At 39.1% G+C, this 18,629-nt stretch overlaps 1 protein-coding gene across 1 annotated transcript in view; it reads left to right on the forward strand.

Annotated features, from left to right (window-relative positions):
• The window catches only part of smc3 (structural maintenance of chromosomes 3), an 80,617-nt gene that overhangs the window by 7,757 nt on the left and 54,231 nt on the right, over positions 1 to 18,629 (forward strand). Inside the window, exons 2-9 of the mRNA XM_068002110.1 lie at positions 449 to 524; positions 4,111 to 4,149; positions 5,278 to 5,345; positions 7,500 to 7,571; positions 8,563 to 8,642; positions 13,353 to 13,431; positions 17,131 to 17,248; positions 18,202 to 18,377. Of these exons, the coding sequence (XP_067858211.1) occupies positions 449 to 524; positions 4,111 to 4,149; positions 5,278 to 5,345; positions 7,500 to 7,571; positions 8,563 to 8,642; positions 13,353 to 13,431; positions 17,131 to 17,248; positions 18,202 to 18,377 (708 nt within the window). The remainder of the gene's footprint in view (positions 1 to 448; positions 525 to 4,110; positions 4,150 to 5,277; positions 5,346 to 7,499; positions 7,572 to 8,562; positions 8,643 to 13,352; positions 13,432 to 17,130; positions 17,249 to 18,201; positions 18,378 to 18,629) is intronic.

The following is an 18,629-nucleotide window of genomic DNA, read 5'->3' on the forward strand; positions in this document are numbered from 1 at the left end:
GTCGGGGACCCCCATGAGAATATGTTAATATGAAGTTATAATTATTTTCCTTGCATTAACAGAACTTTGTAGTTGTTAAAATGAAAACTTAGAAATGGGGAGTTTTGATTTGTAAATCTGGTCTTACTTAATGGTGCCAGTAGTCCTATTGCCTGATTTGGGAAAAAACTTTTTAGATTTAGTAATAGTCAGGTTCAGTGTATACACAAAATATAATGCTGCTTTGATGAATCCTAGCAATTTTTCTTTCACTCCGCTCGCTCATACTCTCTTTTGGTCTAGATAGTGTTTTAGTGTTTTAATCTTGTGTACTTTTGTAGGATTGGGATTTTGATGTGAAGTAGTTCTCGGCATTGATCAGAGCTGTGAATCTTGGGGTTTACATAAATGTGGAATTTTATTTTATGATGCTGGAAAATAAAGCTAATTGTACTATTTCTTATTCTAGGTGATTATCCAGGGTTTCCGCAGCTACAGGGATCAAACAATTGTTGATCCCTTCAGCTCCAAGCATAATGTTATAGGTGAGTTTCGAACATTGCTAATTCAAAAAATATTTGTCCAGAATGCTTATTTACTTGTGGTACATTAATTAATAACGATTAAAATCATTGTATTGCTTGATTTGTGCACCATTACAGTAAACTTCTAGGTGAGCTAAACTAGTTCCCATCTACTTTTCATGCATGATATTTGAATTTAATTGTGATTAAATGTCACAATTGAAATTTTAACACTAATTAATTAGGTTTTGATTTTAAGTTTTTCCAAAATGTTTAGACAAAATCTCAACTGGACAGGCCTTGAGTCTCTTACGGCTGTAATAAGAATAGCGTCAGTTTGACTCCATTGGTAGTATTCTCACTGCTGGGTCGCACCCTGCACCATAGAAGGATGGTTGGTGTAGGCATTGATGATGTTGGGGCACTTTTGACGTTGCAGTTAAGACGCACTGTTGAGCTAGAGTAGAAGATGCTCTACTCTGCATGTTAACTATTCTATACCCAACTGTGCCCGATAGTGGAAGTTAAAGGGATGATTCCGTAATCCTGTGCTTCCAGTGCAAAGTTGCTTTTGCAGGGTACCTAGATCAGAGATAAAGCTACATCATTGTTCCCTGATTCTCCAACTCGGGTTTCCTGCTGGGAGTGCAGGTTTTGGAATTGCTTTTTTTTAAATTGAAGTACTTTTGTTCCTTGGTAGTAGCACGATTTATATGAACAAGCACAAAAGAAAACCTACTTTTTAATGAATATTTGTGCTCATCGGGTCTGTCAGCTCAGGAGAATGGACTTCTTTTGACTTTTAGCACTCAGTATCAGCATCTTCCAAATAAGGGGTCATAATGTGCTGTCAGAATAACTGAAACTACTGATGCTCGCTATTATTTATGCGGAAATGCTACAGCAACTTCAGGTGAGGGCCAATGCGAGGTTAAACACGGAAATCCAAAAGTTGCTGTGCGAGATGCGCTGCTCCACCGTTAGCTTCACGAAAACGGCATCTCACTGTTGAAATGCATTGAATGGCATGAAGTTACTGTATTTTCGCGGTACATATGAACTAAACTCGCCATAGAAAGTTGAGTCTAGACCATTTCAGTCGAAGTACTTTTTACATAAGAACATAAGAAATAGGAGCAGCAGTAGGCCATCCAGCCCCTCGAGCCTGCTCCGCCATTCAATAAGATCATGGCTGATCGTCTACTTCAACGCCATTTTCCTGCACCATCCCCATATCCCTTGATGCCTTTAAAATCTAGAAATCTATCGATCTCTGTTTTGAATGTACTCAATGACTGAGCCTCTACAGCCCTCTGGGTAGAGAATTCCAAAGATTCACCACCCTCTGAAGAAATTTCTCCTCATCTCAGTCCCAAATGGCCTACCCTTTATTCTGAGACTGTGACCCCGGTTCTAGATTCCCCAGCCAGAGGAAACATCCTCCTTGCATCTACCCCGCCGAGCCCTGTAAGAATTTTGTATGTTTCAATGAGATCACCTCTCATTCTTCTAAACTCTGGAGACTACAGGCCTATTCTACTCAATCTCTCCTCATACGACAATCCTGCCACCCCAAGAATCAGTCTGGTGAACCATCGTTGCACTCCCTCTATGGCAAGTATATCCTTTCTTAAGTAAGAAGACCAAAATTGTACATAATACTCCAGGTGCGGTCTCACCAAGGCTCTATATAATTGCAGAAGACATCTTTACTCCTGTACGCAAATCCTCTTGTAATAAAGGCCAACATACCATTTGCCTTCCTAATTGCTTGCTGCATGTTAGCTTTCAATGATTCATGTGCAAGGACACCCAAGTCCCTTTGAACATCAACATTTCCCAATCTCTTAGCATTTAAAAAATACTCTGCATTTCTGTTTTTCCTGCCAAAGTGGATAACTTCACATTTTTCCAAATTATATTCCATCTGCCATGTTCTTGCCCACTCACTTAGCCTGTTTATATCCCCTTGAAGCCTCTTTGCATCCTCCTCACAACTCACATTCCCACCTAGTTTTAACAACGTGATAAGTGTTAATTATCGCCAATCAACTGCTCTGGCACTGAAAATGAACTATTACAACTGTGTGGACTTTCGTTCCTTCAGGTTTTAATTATTGTTGGAGGTTTTAAAAGTTATCAGGGCACACTTTCAGCAACTTGCCATGCAAAAAAATTTAAAAGCATAAACTGGCAAGTGTAACTAATGGCAGATGCCATTAGATGCCCTGCCACTGCAAATTATGGCCCAATATGTATTCTGATCAAATAAAGAGCAAAGCATTCCTCTGTTCTACCCAAAAATGTGTCTTACCTGTGACCTTGTAGCAGTGTAAATGTTTTTCCATTTTGCTTGTTATAAATTCTCACAGCTTTTCTGAGTGAGCTGTCAATTGGTTTTGTATTGAATTTCTGGCCGTTTTCTGCAGTGGGTCTGTGGTCATTTGAGATTGCCTAAATTTACGTCATCTAGGACCCTTACAGTTGATGGAGAGATCAGATTTCACTTGTCGTTATGGACTAGATTGAACCGTGACCCACGTGTGAAAGGACAATGTGGAAACGCTCTATGCAATTAATGCACAAATCTTGGTTTCCAGCTACCCATTAATTGGATGTACAGTGTCATTGCATTCTTCAATGTAACAACCCACACAAGAAAACCAACGTTAAGGAAAACATTGACCTGGAGCAGAAATTGCCTGAGCTTGAGAACTGCCCCTGACGTTGGACTGACCTGTACTGGCAGAACTCAACTCCCTGATAAATGCTTGTAATTTAATTAAAAAGTATGCCTGCTAACAAGTAGATGTGAGTGAGTGCATGCTAATGAAAAGAAGCAAGTGCATGGAGGTAATTGTGAGACAAGATGGAGCTGAAGCAGGAGACGAATCAGGGAACGTCAGAATAGAAAAGCATTTTTGTTTTAAATTCTTTAGCTGCTGTTTTGAAAAAAAGCCTGTTTTTAAAAAAAACTGTACTATCTTGAGGGGGGGGGGTCGCGGTGAGGGAGGAGTTTTCCCATGCAAACAATTAAGAGATCCTTATGGTATCTGGGAGCCCTAAAATAAATAAAATTAGTTGTGTTTCATGACCAGTAGTTCAGTTAATTTAGGCTAATTAAGAAGGAATGTATTAAATAATTCTGAAGCAGGCTGGGAGTTATTAACATTCTTTTTACTTTTTTACCAATCTAAACTTGACTGTTTTAATTGCCAAAGTATGACATCAACTGTGAATAATCCACTCAATACTTAACAGACCAAAATGTATTATTTAGGAAAACTGCATCATTGTTGTAGTGTTTCAATACTTTTTTGTCTGAATTTTACTTCAGGGGAGAAAGTTGCTTTGATAAAGGACTGATGGAGAACGGGAAGCTCTGCCAAGCTCAATGTAAAGTGGAGAAAACGTAGTGGGCATGTTATCCCAAATCCTTTTCTTGATCTGGAGTTTATCATTTTGTTTTTCATACATATTTTGGGGTTGAAAGGTTTGCCTGTTCTGATGTCACTTGAATGATAGCTTTCTCCAGTTACTATAAAATTATGGAAAATGTATAGTACTTTAAATAACATTTGTTGTAATTATATTTCTTTCTATTCAGTTGGCCGAAATGGATCTGGAAAAAGTAACTTTTTCTATGGTAAGACCTGGTGCTTCTTTATTTCAGGATAGGTTTTTATTTAGAAATGATTGTAATGTTCTAGAGATTATGCAGACTGAAACATTGTAAACTCTCAAAATGCTATCCCTCTTTATTGTTTGGATATCAGTAAACTGAATTAAATATTTGTACAAAATACTGTTTAAACTCTAGCCTTGTATCATTGACAGTAACTTTTGCAGGGAGTAGTATGATAATGTAGTATGATGGAATTCCAGTATACTCACCATGGAGTGGTAGGGCTTGTGCTTATGGTCATAATTTCCTAAGTGACCTTCTAGATCCCACTGTGCTGCTGTGGACATTCTCAGTTGGAAGCCAAGTTAGGGAGGGAATGAGAGAAAATCAGAAGGTTATTTTCCCTGGTTTCTTTTCCACACGTGCTTGTACCATAGAATGATATTGTTGGAGGTGTGAAAGCAAGACTCTTGCCCATTTTCTCAGCTGATGAGATTTATGGAGGAGGGAAAAAGTAGATGGAAATAATATAAAATAAATTAGAAACAAAATCTTTCTGTCTTAGAAGGGCTTTTGAAGTTTCTCAAGTGGTAAAAATTCCAGGATAGATATTATAAATGACCACGCTGAAAGAAAATGCTGATGGCAGTTTTTGTGAGTGCTAAAATTTCCTAAAAATTAACCACTGAGCAAACGACTTTTCAGAATGGAAGAAATTTCAGACCAGTATCTTCTGATTGAACCGCTATGTTTAGATAATGTATTCACGGTAAAAGGTGTAGGAATTAGAGAGTTAATTTTACACTGTACATCGATGAAATCACACTGTTAGGATCACATGCATTTCATGTAATTTCACCTTTCAGTATTGTTCTTCTTGCACCAAGTGAGTGGCTGCAGAATAGGACTTTTTTAAAAAAAAAGATTTGTTGATTAAATTATAATGTGAACGAGTCAGCTTTGTAGCTCTGATAATACAGTTGGGTATTGTGACACTCTAGTTTACTGTCAGATGCCAGCCTAAAACTCATATTGAAGATATTTTCTGCTCTAGTACCTGAATTATATCAGTTGTCCTTTTCCTTTGAATAAAAGTGTATTTATTTGATGCAACATTTTTTTTCCCCCCATCTTCCCTCATACTTGCAGCGATTCAGTTTGTGCTTAGTGATGAGTTCAGCCACCTGCGCCCGGAACAGAGACTTGCTCTGCTGCATGTAAGTACTGATACCAAAAAAAGTTAATTTGCGTCTGCAGTTATCAATCACTTATAATGTCTTGTATTGCACAACTGGTGTGTTTCATTTTGCAGAAATTGCTCTTTACAATATGCTTGATACCTTTTAGAACTTATAAATTGTTATGGAATCCCTTGTAAACAGTGAACCAAAGACACCAATTACACAAGAGTACAGCACCTAGGCCATTCTTACTACCAAGGAAGTGCATCTACTGATTTGTTGAAATGTCTTAACATTTTAAAATTTTTTTCAAATAAATTTGGGAAAACCAATAGGAAGAATGCGTATTAACCTATATTGTATAACTTTTGCAACAAAAAAAGAGAAAGCATCTTATGACGTTTTGCTAGGCTGCTGAACACTACAGGGCTAGCCGCTGCTTTGAAAATGGTTCCATTTTTAGGAGCCTGTCCGACATCCAAGATTAAAAAATATTACAAAACCACAAAAACCTGTGCACAGACCATATGTAGAAAGGCAGACTTAAAAAAGAAAGTTAGTCACAAAACTTTTTGGAACAAAAAAATGGTCCGAAGGTTAAATGCAATGGTACCATTCTTTTAATTCAATGAATGTTGCTTGTTTACATATAAATTACATAATTATTTGTCTTTGCAAATTACCCACCATCTTGGGCTTGATGTCTCAGATGGTACACAGATAGGTTGTTTGCAGGCCACTGACATTGCTTCTTGTGGCTATTTCTCCCAGCCAGCTCTTGACATGTAATTTTTAAAAATCAAAAATATTTTTAAAAAAAAAGCAAGAAAAAAAATCTTAAAAAAAAATAGTTGTGACAGTGAGACTCCATCTCTTAAGTTCACTTTTTTTTTTCTCCCTTTCCCCTGATGGCTACTGTGTACTTTCCCTAACTGAGAGGGAAGGCAGCTGTTTGATTTCTGAGCTGGGATTCTGCTCTTTGGGGTGAAGTTCCAGCAAAGCCTGCCCGTCCTGAACTATTTCCTGAGTTCGGGGGTAATTTTGTGGGGCATGGTGGGATTCCTGCCACTAAGAGGCAATGGCACATAATCCCTGCAGTGCTGCAGTGGGGGCAGAAAAAGTGATGAGGGGCTTTAAAAAGACAGAAGCGGCCTGAAGTTGGCCTCGGTCAAGAACGAGGTCTTCAGTATGCAAGTGCTGGGCCCAAATTGGAAGGAAAAGGGGACGCTACAAGGCCGTTGGAGAACTCGGGGCCTTTACTGTTGCTCCCTGGGGCCTACTGCCACCTTCCACATGGAGGAAAAGCCTTCAGAGATCTGGGTCTCAAACACCACCCCCATTTGAAAGCAGTGGGTGGGGAAAGAGCAGCCAGTGGTGGTCCCATTGGGGGCAGAGGAAGGGAAATACCGTTGAATTTTCCCTTATTTCGCCACTGTTCCTAGTTGGTATGTCGCTGTATTACTGACTGTTGGGAGGTGGACTCGTCTGGAGTGTCTTGATCAAACTCCCAATACCATTCCATTTGTTTTTTGCATGGCACATTTTCACAATAGCACGACAGATTAAGTGAGTTACCCTGCTATTCTCGCCCTAACACTAGCTTGAGCATGTTCCAGTACTGAGGTGCTACGTTTTGTTACCTTCATTTCCTCCTTTTCCACCCCACTGATAGTTTATTCTAATGCAAGGTGGTCAATTGGTCTCCTGTGCAGCCTGTATTGCTAATGGAGTTAATTTTTACTTCATAAGGTTCATAAACACTTTCAGTGGAGCCCCCCCTCTTAGCCAACCTGTTTGAAATAAATCAAAATTCTCTCAATCCTACACATTTTACTATTGCTGCAGTCCAGGAAGGGTTAGATGACAAGTGTGTAGCATTTCTGCACCAGAATCAAAAGTGTAATGAATGTAATTTATTTATAACTAAATTAAGAATCATTATGTAGTTCTTTTTGTTTATTCAATTCTCTTTGTATACAGGTATTTAGCTTAAGAAACGTAATAATTGTCCTGTTTTTCAAATGGTAATTGATGTAAATGTGTGCACGTTGAAAGCTGTTTGATATATTCAGTCTTTGTAACATTGAAATTTTATGGATTGACCTTGTGACTCAACTATTTCAAATTGACAAAATTTAACTACAACTTCAATTAAAGTTTTTAACTTTAATTTTTGGTTGTTATTTGTAGGAAGGAACTGGACCTCGTGTTATTTCTGCTTTTGTTGAAATAATATTTGACAATTCAGACAACAGATTACCTGTAAGTATGTTGTTCATTGAGTTGAAAGAAGCATTCTTTTATATTGTTCACATAACACTGTATAAATGAAAGTTTATATGTACATTGCCTTAATGATGATATAGTATGCCACCTTTTATCACCTTCCTTCTATCAGGAGGGAGACTTGGTCTGGAAACTAGAGTTCACAAGTTAATGGTTACTATCAATGCGATTGACAAGTGTACATGATTCAAATGCAGTAAGCCAGACGAAGACAATGTTTGCTTCTTCCTTGTTCTTCGCCTTCCCCCACTAATGCCAACTTGGAAAAATTTGCCTTTCCGTGGCGCTCCCCTGGCGAATGAGATGGTGTGACACCCAGTCCAAATAGACTCAAACTTGAGGCTTTTGGAGTGGGGTTGGGGAGCTTAATCCTATCACTTGAGTAAACAAACTGCCCAGTATTTTGCTTTTTGTTCAGATGAAACAAATACTGTAATCTAAAGTGTTGTAAGATTATTTTCATATGTGTATGTATATGCAATTGTTGTTGCTATGCAAACTTAATTGGTTAATGTGTGTAATCAAGATTTATGATGTAAAAGCTACTGGGGGCTCGTCCGGGAAACTTCATCGTTGCCTTTAATTCAACAGTCCAAAATCCACGCTAACACAATAGATCTAGCATAGGTGGACTGAACAATATTTATCCAAATTGGGTATACCAGCTCTTTGTTATTGATTTAGTGTAATGATATTGGAAAGGAATAAATTGGTAGTTGGGTACAATTTTTGTTTATCAGGATTATACATGCGTGAATTTGACTAGATTTAAATGCAGAAAGTTGGGAAAACAAAAACAAATAAACACTGATGCTGTTTTTATGATTTGCCTTATAACAAGAATTCTGGTTGTTGGCCCAATTGAGTTGTATTTGATCAACTTTTTGTATTTAGGATGTGCATGAATGTGTTGGAACAGCATGGTTTCTTGCTGTTGTTGAATTAATGGATTCCTTTCATTCTGTAGATCGACAAAGAAGAGGTTTCTCTCCGTCGTGTCATTGGAGCCAAGAAGGATCAGTATTTTTTAGACAAGAAAATGGTGACGTAGGTTTCTTGGTTTCTTCTTACTCCCACACCCCCTCACACCACCTGGGTTTTGTTCAGCTTTTTATATGAACTGTGTTAAAGAAACAGTACAACACATTTCATTTATGTTGGTACTTACCATTAACCTGCCAGAAGTTATCTTTTCAATCATATCTTTTAAAAAAAAAATTTAAACCTTTTTAGTTTTGACTACAGATCTCCACAAAATTCTGCTGTCGGGTACACAATAGATGTAGGGTACGGTAGCGTGGTGGTTATGTTACTAGACTAGTACCCAGAGACTTGGACTAATAATTCAGAGAAAGCAAGTTCAAACCCCACCATGGCAGTTTGAAAATTTGATTTCAGTTTAAAATTTAAAAAAAGCTGGTATCAGTAAAAATGACCATGAAGCTGTTGGATTGTTGGAAAAACCCAACTAGCTGTCTAATGTTCTGTAGGGAAGGAAATTTGCTGTCCTTACCTGGTATGGCCTAAATGTAACCTCCAGTCCACACCAATGCAGTTGACTCTTAATTTCTCTTCAAAGTGGCCCAGCTCACCACTTGGTTGTATCAAATTGCTTTCAGTGGTTCAAGAAGGTGGCCTACCACCACGTTCTCGTAAATTAGAGATAGGCAATAAATGCCGGCCTTGCCAGCGACGCCCACATCCTGAGCAGGATTATTGGGTACAAATCTGGATGTGTAGACTGGTAACCGTGCAACGTTAAGACTCTAGATGTTGGGGGTTACTAGGAGATGATTTATTGTACAAGTTGTCATCAGTGGATTCCTTATATTAGCAATTTTGCCCTACGTAGAAACAGGAGTAGGCCATTCAGCCCCTCGAGCCTGTTCCACCATTTCAGTGAGATCATGGCTGATCTGTATCTTAACTCCATACGACCGTCTTGGCTCCATATCCCTTAATACCCTTGGTTAAAAAAAACTATCGCTCTCGGATTAAAAATTATTAATTGAGCTAGCATCTACTGCTTTTTGAGAGTTCCACACTTCTACTACCCTTTGCGTGAAGAAGTGTTTCCTAACTTCTCTCCTGAATGGCCTGGCTCTGATTTTAAGGTTATGCCCCTTGTCCTAGACTCCCCCACCAGCGGAAAAAGTTTCTTTCTATCTACCCTATCAATTCCTTTCAAAATCCTAAAAATCTCAATCAAATCACCCCTTAACCTTCTATATTCCAGGGAATACAAGCCTAGTTTATGTAATCTCTCCTCATAATCTAACCTTTGGAGCCCTGGTAACATTCTGATGAATCTGCGCTGCACTCCTTCCAAGGCCAATATATCCTTTCTATGATGCGGTGCCCAGAACTGTACACAGTACTCCAGATGGGGTCTAACCAGGGCTTTGTATAGCTGAAGCAAAACTTCCTCCCCTTTATATTGTAACCCTCTAGCTATAAAGGCTAACATTCCGTTAGCCTTTTTGATAGTTTTTTGTACCTGAGTACTACACTTCACTGATCTGTGTACATGGATCCCTAAATCTTTTTGGACCTCCACTGTTTCTAGGTTTTCACCATTTAAAAAAATACTCGGACCTATCCTTTTTTGGTCCAAAATAGATGACCTCTCATTTACCTGCATTGAAATCCATCTGCCACAGTTTTGCCCACTCACATAATCTATCAATGTCTCTTTGTAATTTTATGCTCCTGCCTACACTACTTACTAAGCCACCAATCTTTGTGTCATTGGCAAACTTGGATGTATGACACTCTATTGTGTTAAATAAGTCATTAATAAATATAGTGAATAGTTGAAGCCCCAGCACAGATCCTTGTGGGACACCACTAATCACTTCCTTCCAGTTTGAGTGCACTGGATACAGCAAAGGCTATGAGCCCCGACAACAACCCGGCTGTAGTGCTGAAGACTTGTGCTCCAGAACTAGCTGCGCCTTTAGCCAAGCTGTTCCAGAACAGCTACAACACTGGCATCTACTCGACAAAGTAGAAAATTGCCCAGGTATGTCCTGTCCACAAAAAGCAGGACAAATCCAATCCGGCTAGTTCCTGCCCCATCAGTCTACTCTCAATCATCAGCAAAGTGATGGAAGGTGTCGTCGACAGTGCTATCAAGCGGCACTTACTCACCAATCACCTGCTCACCGATGCTCAGTTTGGGTTCCACCAGGACCATTCGGCTCCAGACCTAATTTCAGGCTCGGTCCAAACATGGACAAAAGAGCTGAATTCCAGAGGTGAGGAGAGAGTGAATGTCCTTGACATCTAGGCAGCATTTGAACGAGTGTGGCATCAAGGAGCCCTCATAAAATTGAAGTCAGTGGGAATCAGGTGAAAAACTCTCCAGTGGCTGGAGTCATTCCTAGCACAGAGGAAGATGGTAGTGGTTGTTGGAGGCTAATCATCAGCTGCTCCATCAATGACCTTCCCTCCGTTATAAGGTCAGAAATGGGGATGTTCGCTGATGATTGCGCAGTGTTCAGTTCAATCCGCAACCCCACAGATAATGAAGCAGTCCGTGCCCGCTTGCAGCAAGACCTGGACAACATCTAGGCTTAGGCTGATAAGTGGCAAGTAACATTCGCGCCAGGCAATGACCATCTCCAACAAGAGAGAATCTAACCACGTCCCCATGACATTTAACGGCATTACCATAGCCGAATCCCCCACCACCACCACCATCCTGGGGGTCAACATTGACCAGAAACTTAACTGGACCAGCCACATAAATACTGAGGCTACAAGAGCAGGCCAGAGGCTGGGTATTCTGCGGCGAGTGACTCGCCTCTTGACTCCCCAAAGCCTTTCCACCATCTACAAGGCACAAATCAGGATTGTGATGGAATACCCTCCACTTGCGTGGATGAGTGCAGCTCCAACAACACTCAAGAAGCTCGACACCATCCAGGACAAAGTAGCTCGCTTGATTGGCACCCCATCCACCATCTTAAATGTTCACTCCCTCCACCACTGGCGCATCGTGGCTGCAGTGTGTACCATCTACAAGATGCACTGCAGCAACTCGCCAAGGTTTCCTCGACAGCACTGCCCAAATCTGTGACCTCTACCACCCAGAAGGACAAGAGCAGCAGGCGCATGGGAACGCCACCACCTGCACATTCCTCTCCAAGTCACACACCATCCTGACTTTGAAATATATTGCCGTTCCTTCATCGTCGCTGGGTCAAAACCCTGGAGCTCCCTACCTCACAGCACTGGGAGAACCTTCACCACATGGACTGCAGTGGTTCAAGAAGGCGGCTCACCACCGCCTTCTCTAGGGCATTTAGGGATAGGCAATAAATGCTGGCTTCGCCAGCGACGCCCACGTCCCATGAACGAATTTTAAAAAAAAGTACACTTCCTTCCAATTCGAGTACATACTCGTTATCCCTACTCTGCTTTTTACCGCCTAACCATTCTAATCAGGTCAATTATTTGCCTTCAATTCCATGAGCTTTAATTTTAGTTAACAGTCTCTTATGTGGAACCATATCAAATGCCTTTTGGAAGTCCATATAAACTACATCCATAGACATTCCCCTGTTTATTACTTTTAGTTACTTCCTCAAAAAATTCAATTAGATTTGTTAGACATGACCTACCCTTTATAAATCCATGTTGGCTTTCTGTAATCAGCTCAAAGTACTCAGGTGCTCTGTCCTCAATTATAGATTCCAATAACTTACCCACAATAAATGTTAGACTAACAGGTCTGCACTTTCCTGGTTTCTCTCTCTCACCTTTCTTAAATAATGGAGTTACATTTCCAATTTTCCAATCTAAAGGGACAATTCCTGAATCGAGCTTTTGAAGATTAAGGCTAATGCATCTGCAATATCTCACCTACTTCCTTTAAAACCCTAGGGTGGAAACCATCAGGTCCTGGGTTTTGTCAGTTTTTAGTGCCATTATTTTTTTCTAATTCTGTTTTTCTTGCTTATGTTAACTTTAGTGAGTTCCAGTCCTTGATTCATTATTGGTTTCCCTGGGATGTCAGATATATTATCCTCTTCCTCTACTGTGAAGACTGACACAAAATTATTCAACTAGTCTGCCATTTCCTTATTTTCATTTGCAACATTACCTGCACCTGTTTTTAAAGGTCCTACATTACCCTTGATTACTCTTTTTTTCTAATATAATTGTAAAAACTTTTTGTGTTCCTCTTGATATCCCTCGCAATTTTTTTTTTGTATTCCCTTTTTGCAGCTCTTACTGCCTTTTTTTGAGGGGATCTAGAGAACATTGTTCCTTTTATATTAATGATGTAATAATGTAGTCAGCTTATGGTGTCACTTTAAAATGTGTAGCTAGTGGCAGAAGTGCCAAGTGAAGGGTGGGTTCTTTTTCCAAAGGAGGGAAAATCAACAGGCAAGTCACCAGAGACTGATTCTGGGCAGGTCCTAATGGCTGCTTTGTGCAGTATTGGCTGTTGCCTGCCTTCTTTCCTTCTCATCCAAAAAACCTTCCCCTCTCATCCAAGAATTGAAGTGTAGCATGTGTGGGACTCCCAAAATAGGAAGACAAAATAAAAAAGTGATTGCCAAATATCCTTGTAGGTAAGTGGGAGGATTATTAAATTGCTAAATAAAAATGTATCTTGAGTGTAGCAAGTGCAAACTGAGATGTATTGTCAATGTCTTAGTGGCACACAGGAATATTTTTATATGCCTTGCTTCTGTGGATTCTCAAATAAATTTGTATCATATTTCAATCCTGTTTTTGTTTGAATAGGAAAAATGATGTGATGAATCTTTTGGAGAGTGCTGGATTTTCCAGAAGCAATCCTTACTATATTGTCAAGCAAGGAAAGGTAATTGAATCTAGAAATGCATGTGGTATTTCCTGACTTAAAAATGTGTTTCGACTAGATTTTCAGCTCTACATTGAAAAATCCTTTTTAAAGTCTATTCTTAATTAAAATGATCTGATAATTCAGTTTTTAACACTAAATTCCCACTTTGCTGAACTGTTGGATGATTTTTTTTAGCGCACAAAATGAGTTTTGAGGCGTGGACTGGATTTAACTTTTTAAGGGAGTCAACATTGTTAGAATGTGAAGCAGGAATTAAAATAACATTTTTCTACGGAAGTTGAAACAGGTCTTAATTTTTGCTACTGTTTTGGTTGCAGTTTCCATTCTTATTCAATTGGCATAGGCCTCTGGCCACTCTGATCTGCGGCTCCATGTATACTGACACCATTTTCTTGAAAACAAAAATAAACTCAATTAATTGTATTTGGAATCAGGTCTTGTTAAGCAGCAATTAAAATCAAAGTTGCAGTTTTGAATTTAATTTAATCTTTAAATAATTCTGGCTGCCAAAAATAATTTTGGCCACTTGACCTAGTCATTTAGATTTTGTATGGTTGTACCAGCATGCTGTGCTGCAGAGTGGTAGGATGTGGGTTTCTGACAACCCCATGAGGTCCCCTTTTAGTTGTCTCCAATCCGAAGAGGTATCCAAGGAGTTACAAAAAGAATTGGATAAAATACTTAAATGGATGAATTACTGGCAGATCAAATTCAATACGGATAAGTTTGAAGTACTGCACATTGGAAGAAAAAAAAGTCGAAGTATAGACTTGGTGGAGTCTGTTTTAACCTGTTAAAATCTACCTGAATGAATTGTATTCAGATAGCAATGGTGAAGTTGAAAGAGGTCTAGGGATGTTAATTGAATTGGTGCTGATAATGTTCTGTCACTGCAGAGCAGCAGCAACTAAACAAACATGTTTTCTGGTTCATTTTTCAATTTCAATGATGACTCAACCCACTTACACACCTCGACTCCATTGTGAATGGAGTGAGGCATCTGTGAGCATTGTATGGCTTGCTCTCATTAACGTGAGGGTGAATCTAGTAATGAGTGTTGCAGATGGTGAGACTATTTTACAGACTGAATCTTTTTTCTATATGAAAATGAACAAGTCAAATTACAAAATTAGACAAAATTGTGAAGGCGATGGCTGTGATTCAGGTAGCAGAGGAATAAGGCAACTCGCAGTAATTTTTGTACTAGAGCTGTAAAAAGTAAGTGTTATTGGACCAAATTGGTGAGCTAATTGACGAGAAAAGGCCATAGCACCCATTGAAGATCACCCTTCCAGTGCAATGGCTCTCAAACTTTGTCAGCTGGGCCCCACCAAATACTTTTCATGGCCATTACATCGCTCAGAGGCAGGTTTTGTGCCCCACCAGTGAGCCACTGTTTGAATACATTAACTCACCCATCGTGGCATCTAGTTGTATTTTGAATAATCCCAGTGCTTTTACTTTTTATTGTTTTGCTTGGTAGATTGTTCCATATCATTCCTTGTAAAAACATAGTCAGGGATGACACGAGTATCAATTTGGCATAAATGCCAACATAGAAAACTCTCAAACGTTAATGATCAGCCTGAATTTAGGCCTGTGACCAGGACCGCTGCTTTATGGTGACAGAATGAGTTAAATTCTGTTTGATTTTCTGTGGGATTTTCACCAGTGTTTTGAGGACCACATTTCACAATTGGGACTCTGTCTGTAAAGAATGAAACCTAAAGACCTTTCCTATGATGTGAAAACAAATGATTATACTGAGAATGCAAGTATGCAGTAGTGGAAGTAAAAAAAAAAGTTGTGAATGGGAATGAGAGCACTCAAGATGCAAGGTTTATCTCTTAGTGCGGTCTGGGGGTGTACCCACTCTCTTCCAGAAAATTTTGATATTAGGTGCATTTTCCAGCATTTTGGGGGCACTGTTATTCAGCCTTTGAGGACTAAAATAATTTGTTTTGGAAGGGTTACTGACATTAAATATTAAAAGAAAGTAGTTGTTACATGTTACAATTGACTTGATTCTTTGTACCATCAAAAGGTAATGCACAGTGAGTATAACACTGTATAATACTGCTAATAATATATTAAGCAGTAACAGCTCATGGTAATAAGAAACATTGTCTTGCAGTACAGAGTTCATTAATTCAAAAGAAAGGTTGGTGAATGTCAATCCCCTTACCTGTCTGCCACCAAATGCCAGGCAGCACCAGTGTAGACCCATGTGTTTCTCCCCGCAACATCCATGGATGCGCACAGATCTTTGTGTGTAGAACTTCGCTGATTCACTGAACTTCCTTGATTTGTGCATGCAGGAAAATGTGGGGTTTTTTTGGTGGAATGTGGGGAGAAAATTGAAATTGTTCAAAAGCTTTCTTTTCCCCCCCCAATGTAATCGGTGAATAACAAAAGTAGAAAATAGCCATTTGGAAATGATGATGAAAATTGATAGATCTGATGGTTAAAATGTAGACGTTGGTCATGACTAGAAACTTTTTTTAAAATAAGGTTCTTTACTTTATCTTGCAATTATCTATTTTAGATAGCCTTTCAGGCTAGATGTGGCCTGTGGGTCTCACATTGTGAAACTCCACTCTTAACTGATCATTAGCGGAATGAGACTCTTAGTTGCTTCACCACTCCACTCTGCCCAATCATGCCCCTGAATATCCACCAGCAGGTGTAGTTTTAATTATTTTGAGGGAAGTACCATGCAAAACATTTTTTCCCATTACTAATGGGATAACTTGTAGGGGGTGGGGGAAGAAATGAATTTTGTGTATCAAACTGTATCTGCTTCAGTCCATTGTACATCAATTATTTATTCCATTTGCTTTTGTGTGGTGCTGCTTGTGCTGACATTCACTATTTGAATCATATTTACTTTGCTTTGTTCACTATGATTATTTCAATATGAATCACTCCCTTTTAGAGCTAAAAACTGCATTGCTTAATTACCATGCATGCAGTCGCTGTATTTTCCTAAGGGAAGTACAATGTGTGTATTTGCAAATCCTAATTAAAAAACTTAAAAGCATAAAATAATGAAGAAGTGCCCATTTATAGTTTATTTCTTTTAACTTAGAGAATATATGCCTGTCATACATTTGGTTTGATCACATTTAAAGGGATATTATCATTAAAAAAACACTTGCAAAGCTTTTAATCATTTGCAAAATGGGAATGGTGAATTATGTTGTAACATCACCTCCATGTCAATTGCTCATTTTGCATCTTTCTTGCACTCCCCCCCCCCCCCCCGCCAATCTTTACATCATCCCAGTTATTGCTGCTGCCTTGTGGTTGAACTTTTCTCCTTTACCTGGCAGATCTGTTTGTTGATGCTGTGCGGTTTCAGCTAGGAGGTGCAGTTTACTGAGTGGAATAAATTGGCGTACTGCGTTCTGCATTAATCCTCTTGGTGCAGAATAGGACCCAGTTATGTAAGGTCCTGAAATTCTTTGAGTCAAAGTAATCCGTTTATAAATGCTTTTCAAATATTCATTTCAAAATGGACTCTTGAGATTTCTTTAGACTTTTTTATTGAGCAACATGACTTCAATAAATATTTATTCAAGGACTTTTGATTTTATACAATTTGCATTGATGGTGCAAACAAGCCTGTATTTTTGTTTCTGGGCTATCTTTGGAATTAATATAGCTCATTAGACTTCTGCATTGTGTTTGGATTAGATTAATCAAATGGCAACAGCGCCAGACTCTCAGCGACTGAAACTTTTGCGAGAAGTTGCTGGTACCAGAGTGTATGATGAACGTAAAGAGGAGAGCATCAATCTTATGAAGGAAACTGGTAAGAAAACGGAGTTTCTGCCGCTTGCCTTGTTTTATGAACGAGGTTCCAAATAAAATGTAGATTAGGCTCTCTGGGATTTGGTTGCCTGCTTGCCAGAGTTCTTCACTGTTTCTGTAAATGCCTGCCTTGTGGAAGGTTCTTCATTCTCCTTCTCAATGTTCTCTGTAAATGGCAGGATGGGTATTGAAAAGGAAAACTAGTACGCGTTCGGGAATTATTCGGGTAACATATCTGCTTTGAACGTCTCAGCAGTACTTGCCAGCCAAATATCATTGCAAGATATTATTGACATCAGAATTGACCAAGGATCTGCCCAAGTGTTTTCTGAATGACCCAAAACTTCTTCAGTAAGTTCCGTACTTACCAGGTGTGATATCTAGTGAAATAAAACAAGGTCCAGATTGGATAGTTGCCAGATCATAAAGGGAAAATGCTATATTTTTAAAAATAAAGTTGTTGCTTGGTTTAAAAAGAGGGGGAACTGGATGATGCAATAGATTATACTTTAATCTGTGGGACTTGAGTTTCAATCCAGCTCAGATTTACGCAATGCAAGCCATTGCTCTGTCACTCTGGCTGTAGGGGTCCTGTGTGAAATGTGTTTTGACTGTCTGTCTAGTTCTCACTGACCTTGGGTTCACAGTATAAAACTGTTTTAGATTTTGGCACAAAATAATATTAAAATGGACAGTCTCTGTCTGATATGTGCTCTCCTGAGTTGGGATTAAAGGATATTGTTGCAGCAGAGCAGAACGAGCTTTATTCTGCATCTGGCTGCATATACACATGATATGGGAGTGGTTGATGCCGACACAGGGAGCCCAAAATGGAAAAGTGTTCCATTTCCTAGTACTGATATCTTCACCTTGAGCATGAATTTTAGATCTAATACTTAGCATTGCTTTATAAACATAATGTTTATCTAACACCATTTTCTGTATATTTTGCAGAGGGGAAGAGAGAAAAGATAAATGAATTGTTGAAATACATTGAGGAGCGTTTGCATACGCTGGAAGATGAGAAGGAAGAATTGGCGCAGTATCAGAAATGGGATAAGATGAGAAGGGCACTCGAGTATACTATCTACAATCAGGAACTGAATGAGACTCGTGCCAAACTTGATGAGGTGAGAGAGAAGGGGTATTTCGTATGGCTGTACTTTCAAGTTAGGTTAAATTGTCCCTGGAAAAAAATTTTTGCACTTCACATTTGCATGTGCACTGAGGAATGTAAGTTACACTACAAAATTCTTTTGTTAGAAAAAACAGTCTCTTTTGAGAATCTCGTGGGGTTTCCAGTTATGCATTTCCCGTACTTTATTTTTTCCAGGTGCCTAATGACGTTTCAACTTCCCTGGCATATATTCTTGACCAGGGTC

This window comes from Heptranchias perlo, chromosome 21, assembly GCF_035084215.1.
Source record: "Heptranchias perlo isolate sHepPer1 chromosome 21, sHepPer1.hap1, whole genome shotgun sequence".
Taxonomy (NCBI): domain Eukaryota; kingdom Metazoa; phylum Chordata; class Chondrichthyes; order Hexanchiformes; family Hexanchidae; genus Heptranchias; species Heptranchias perlo.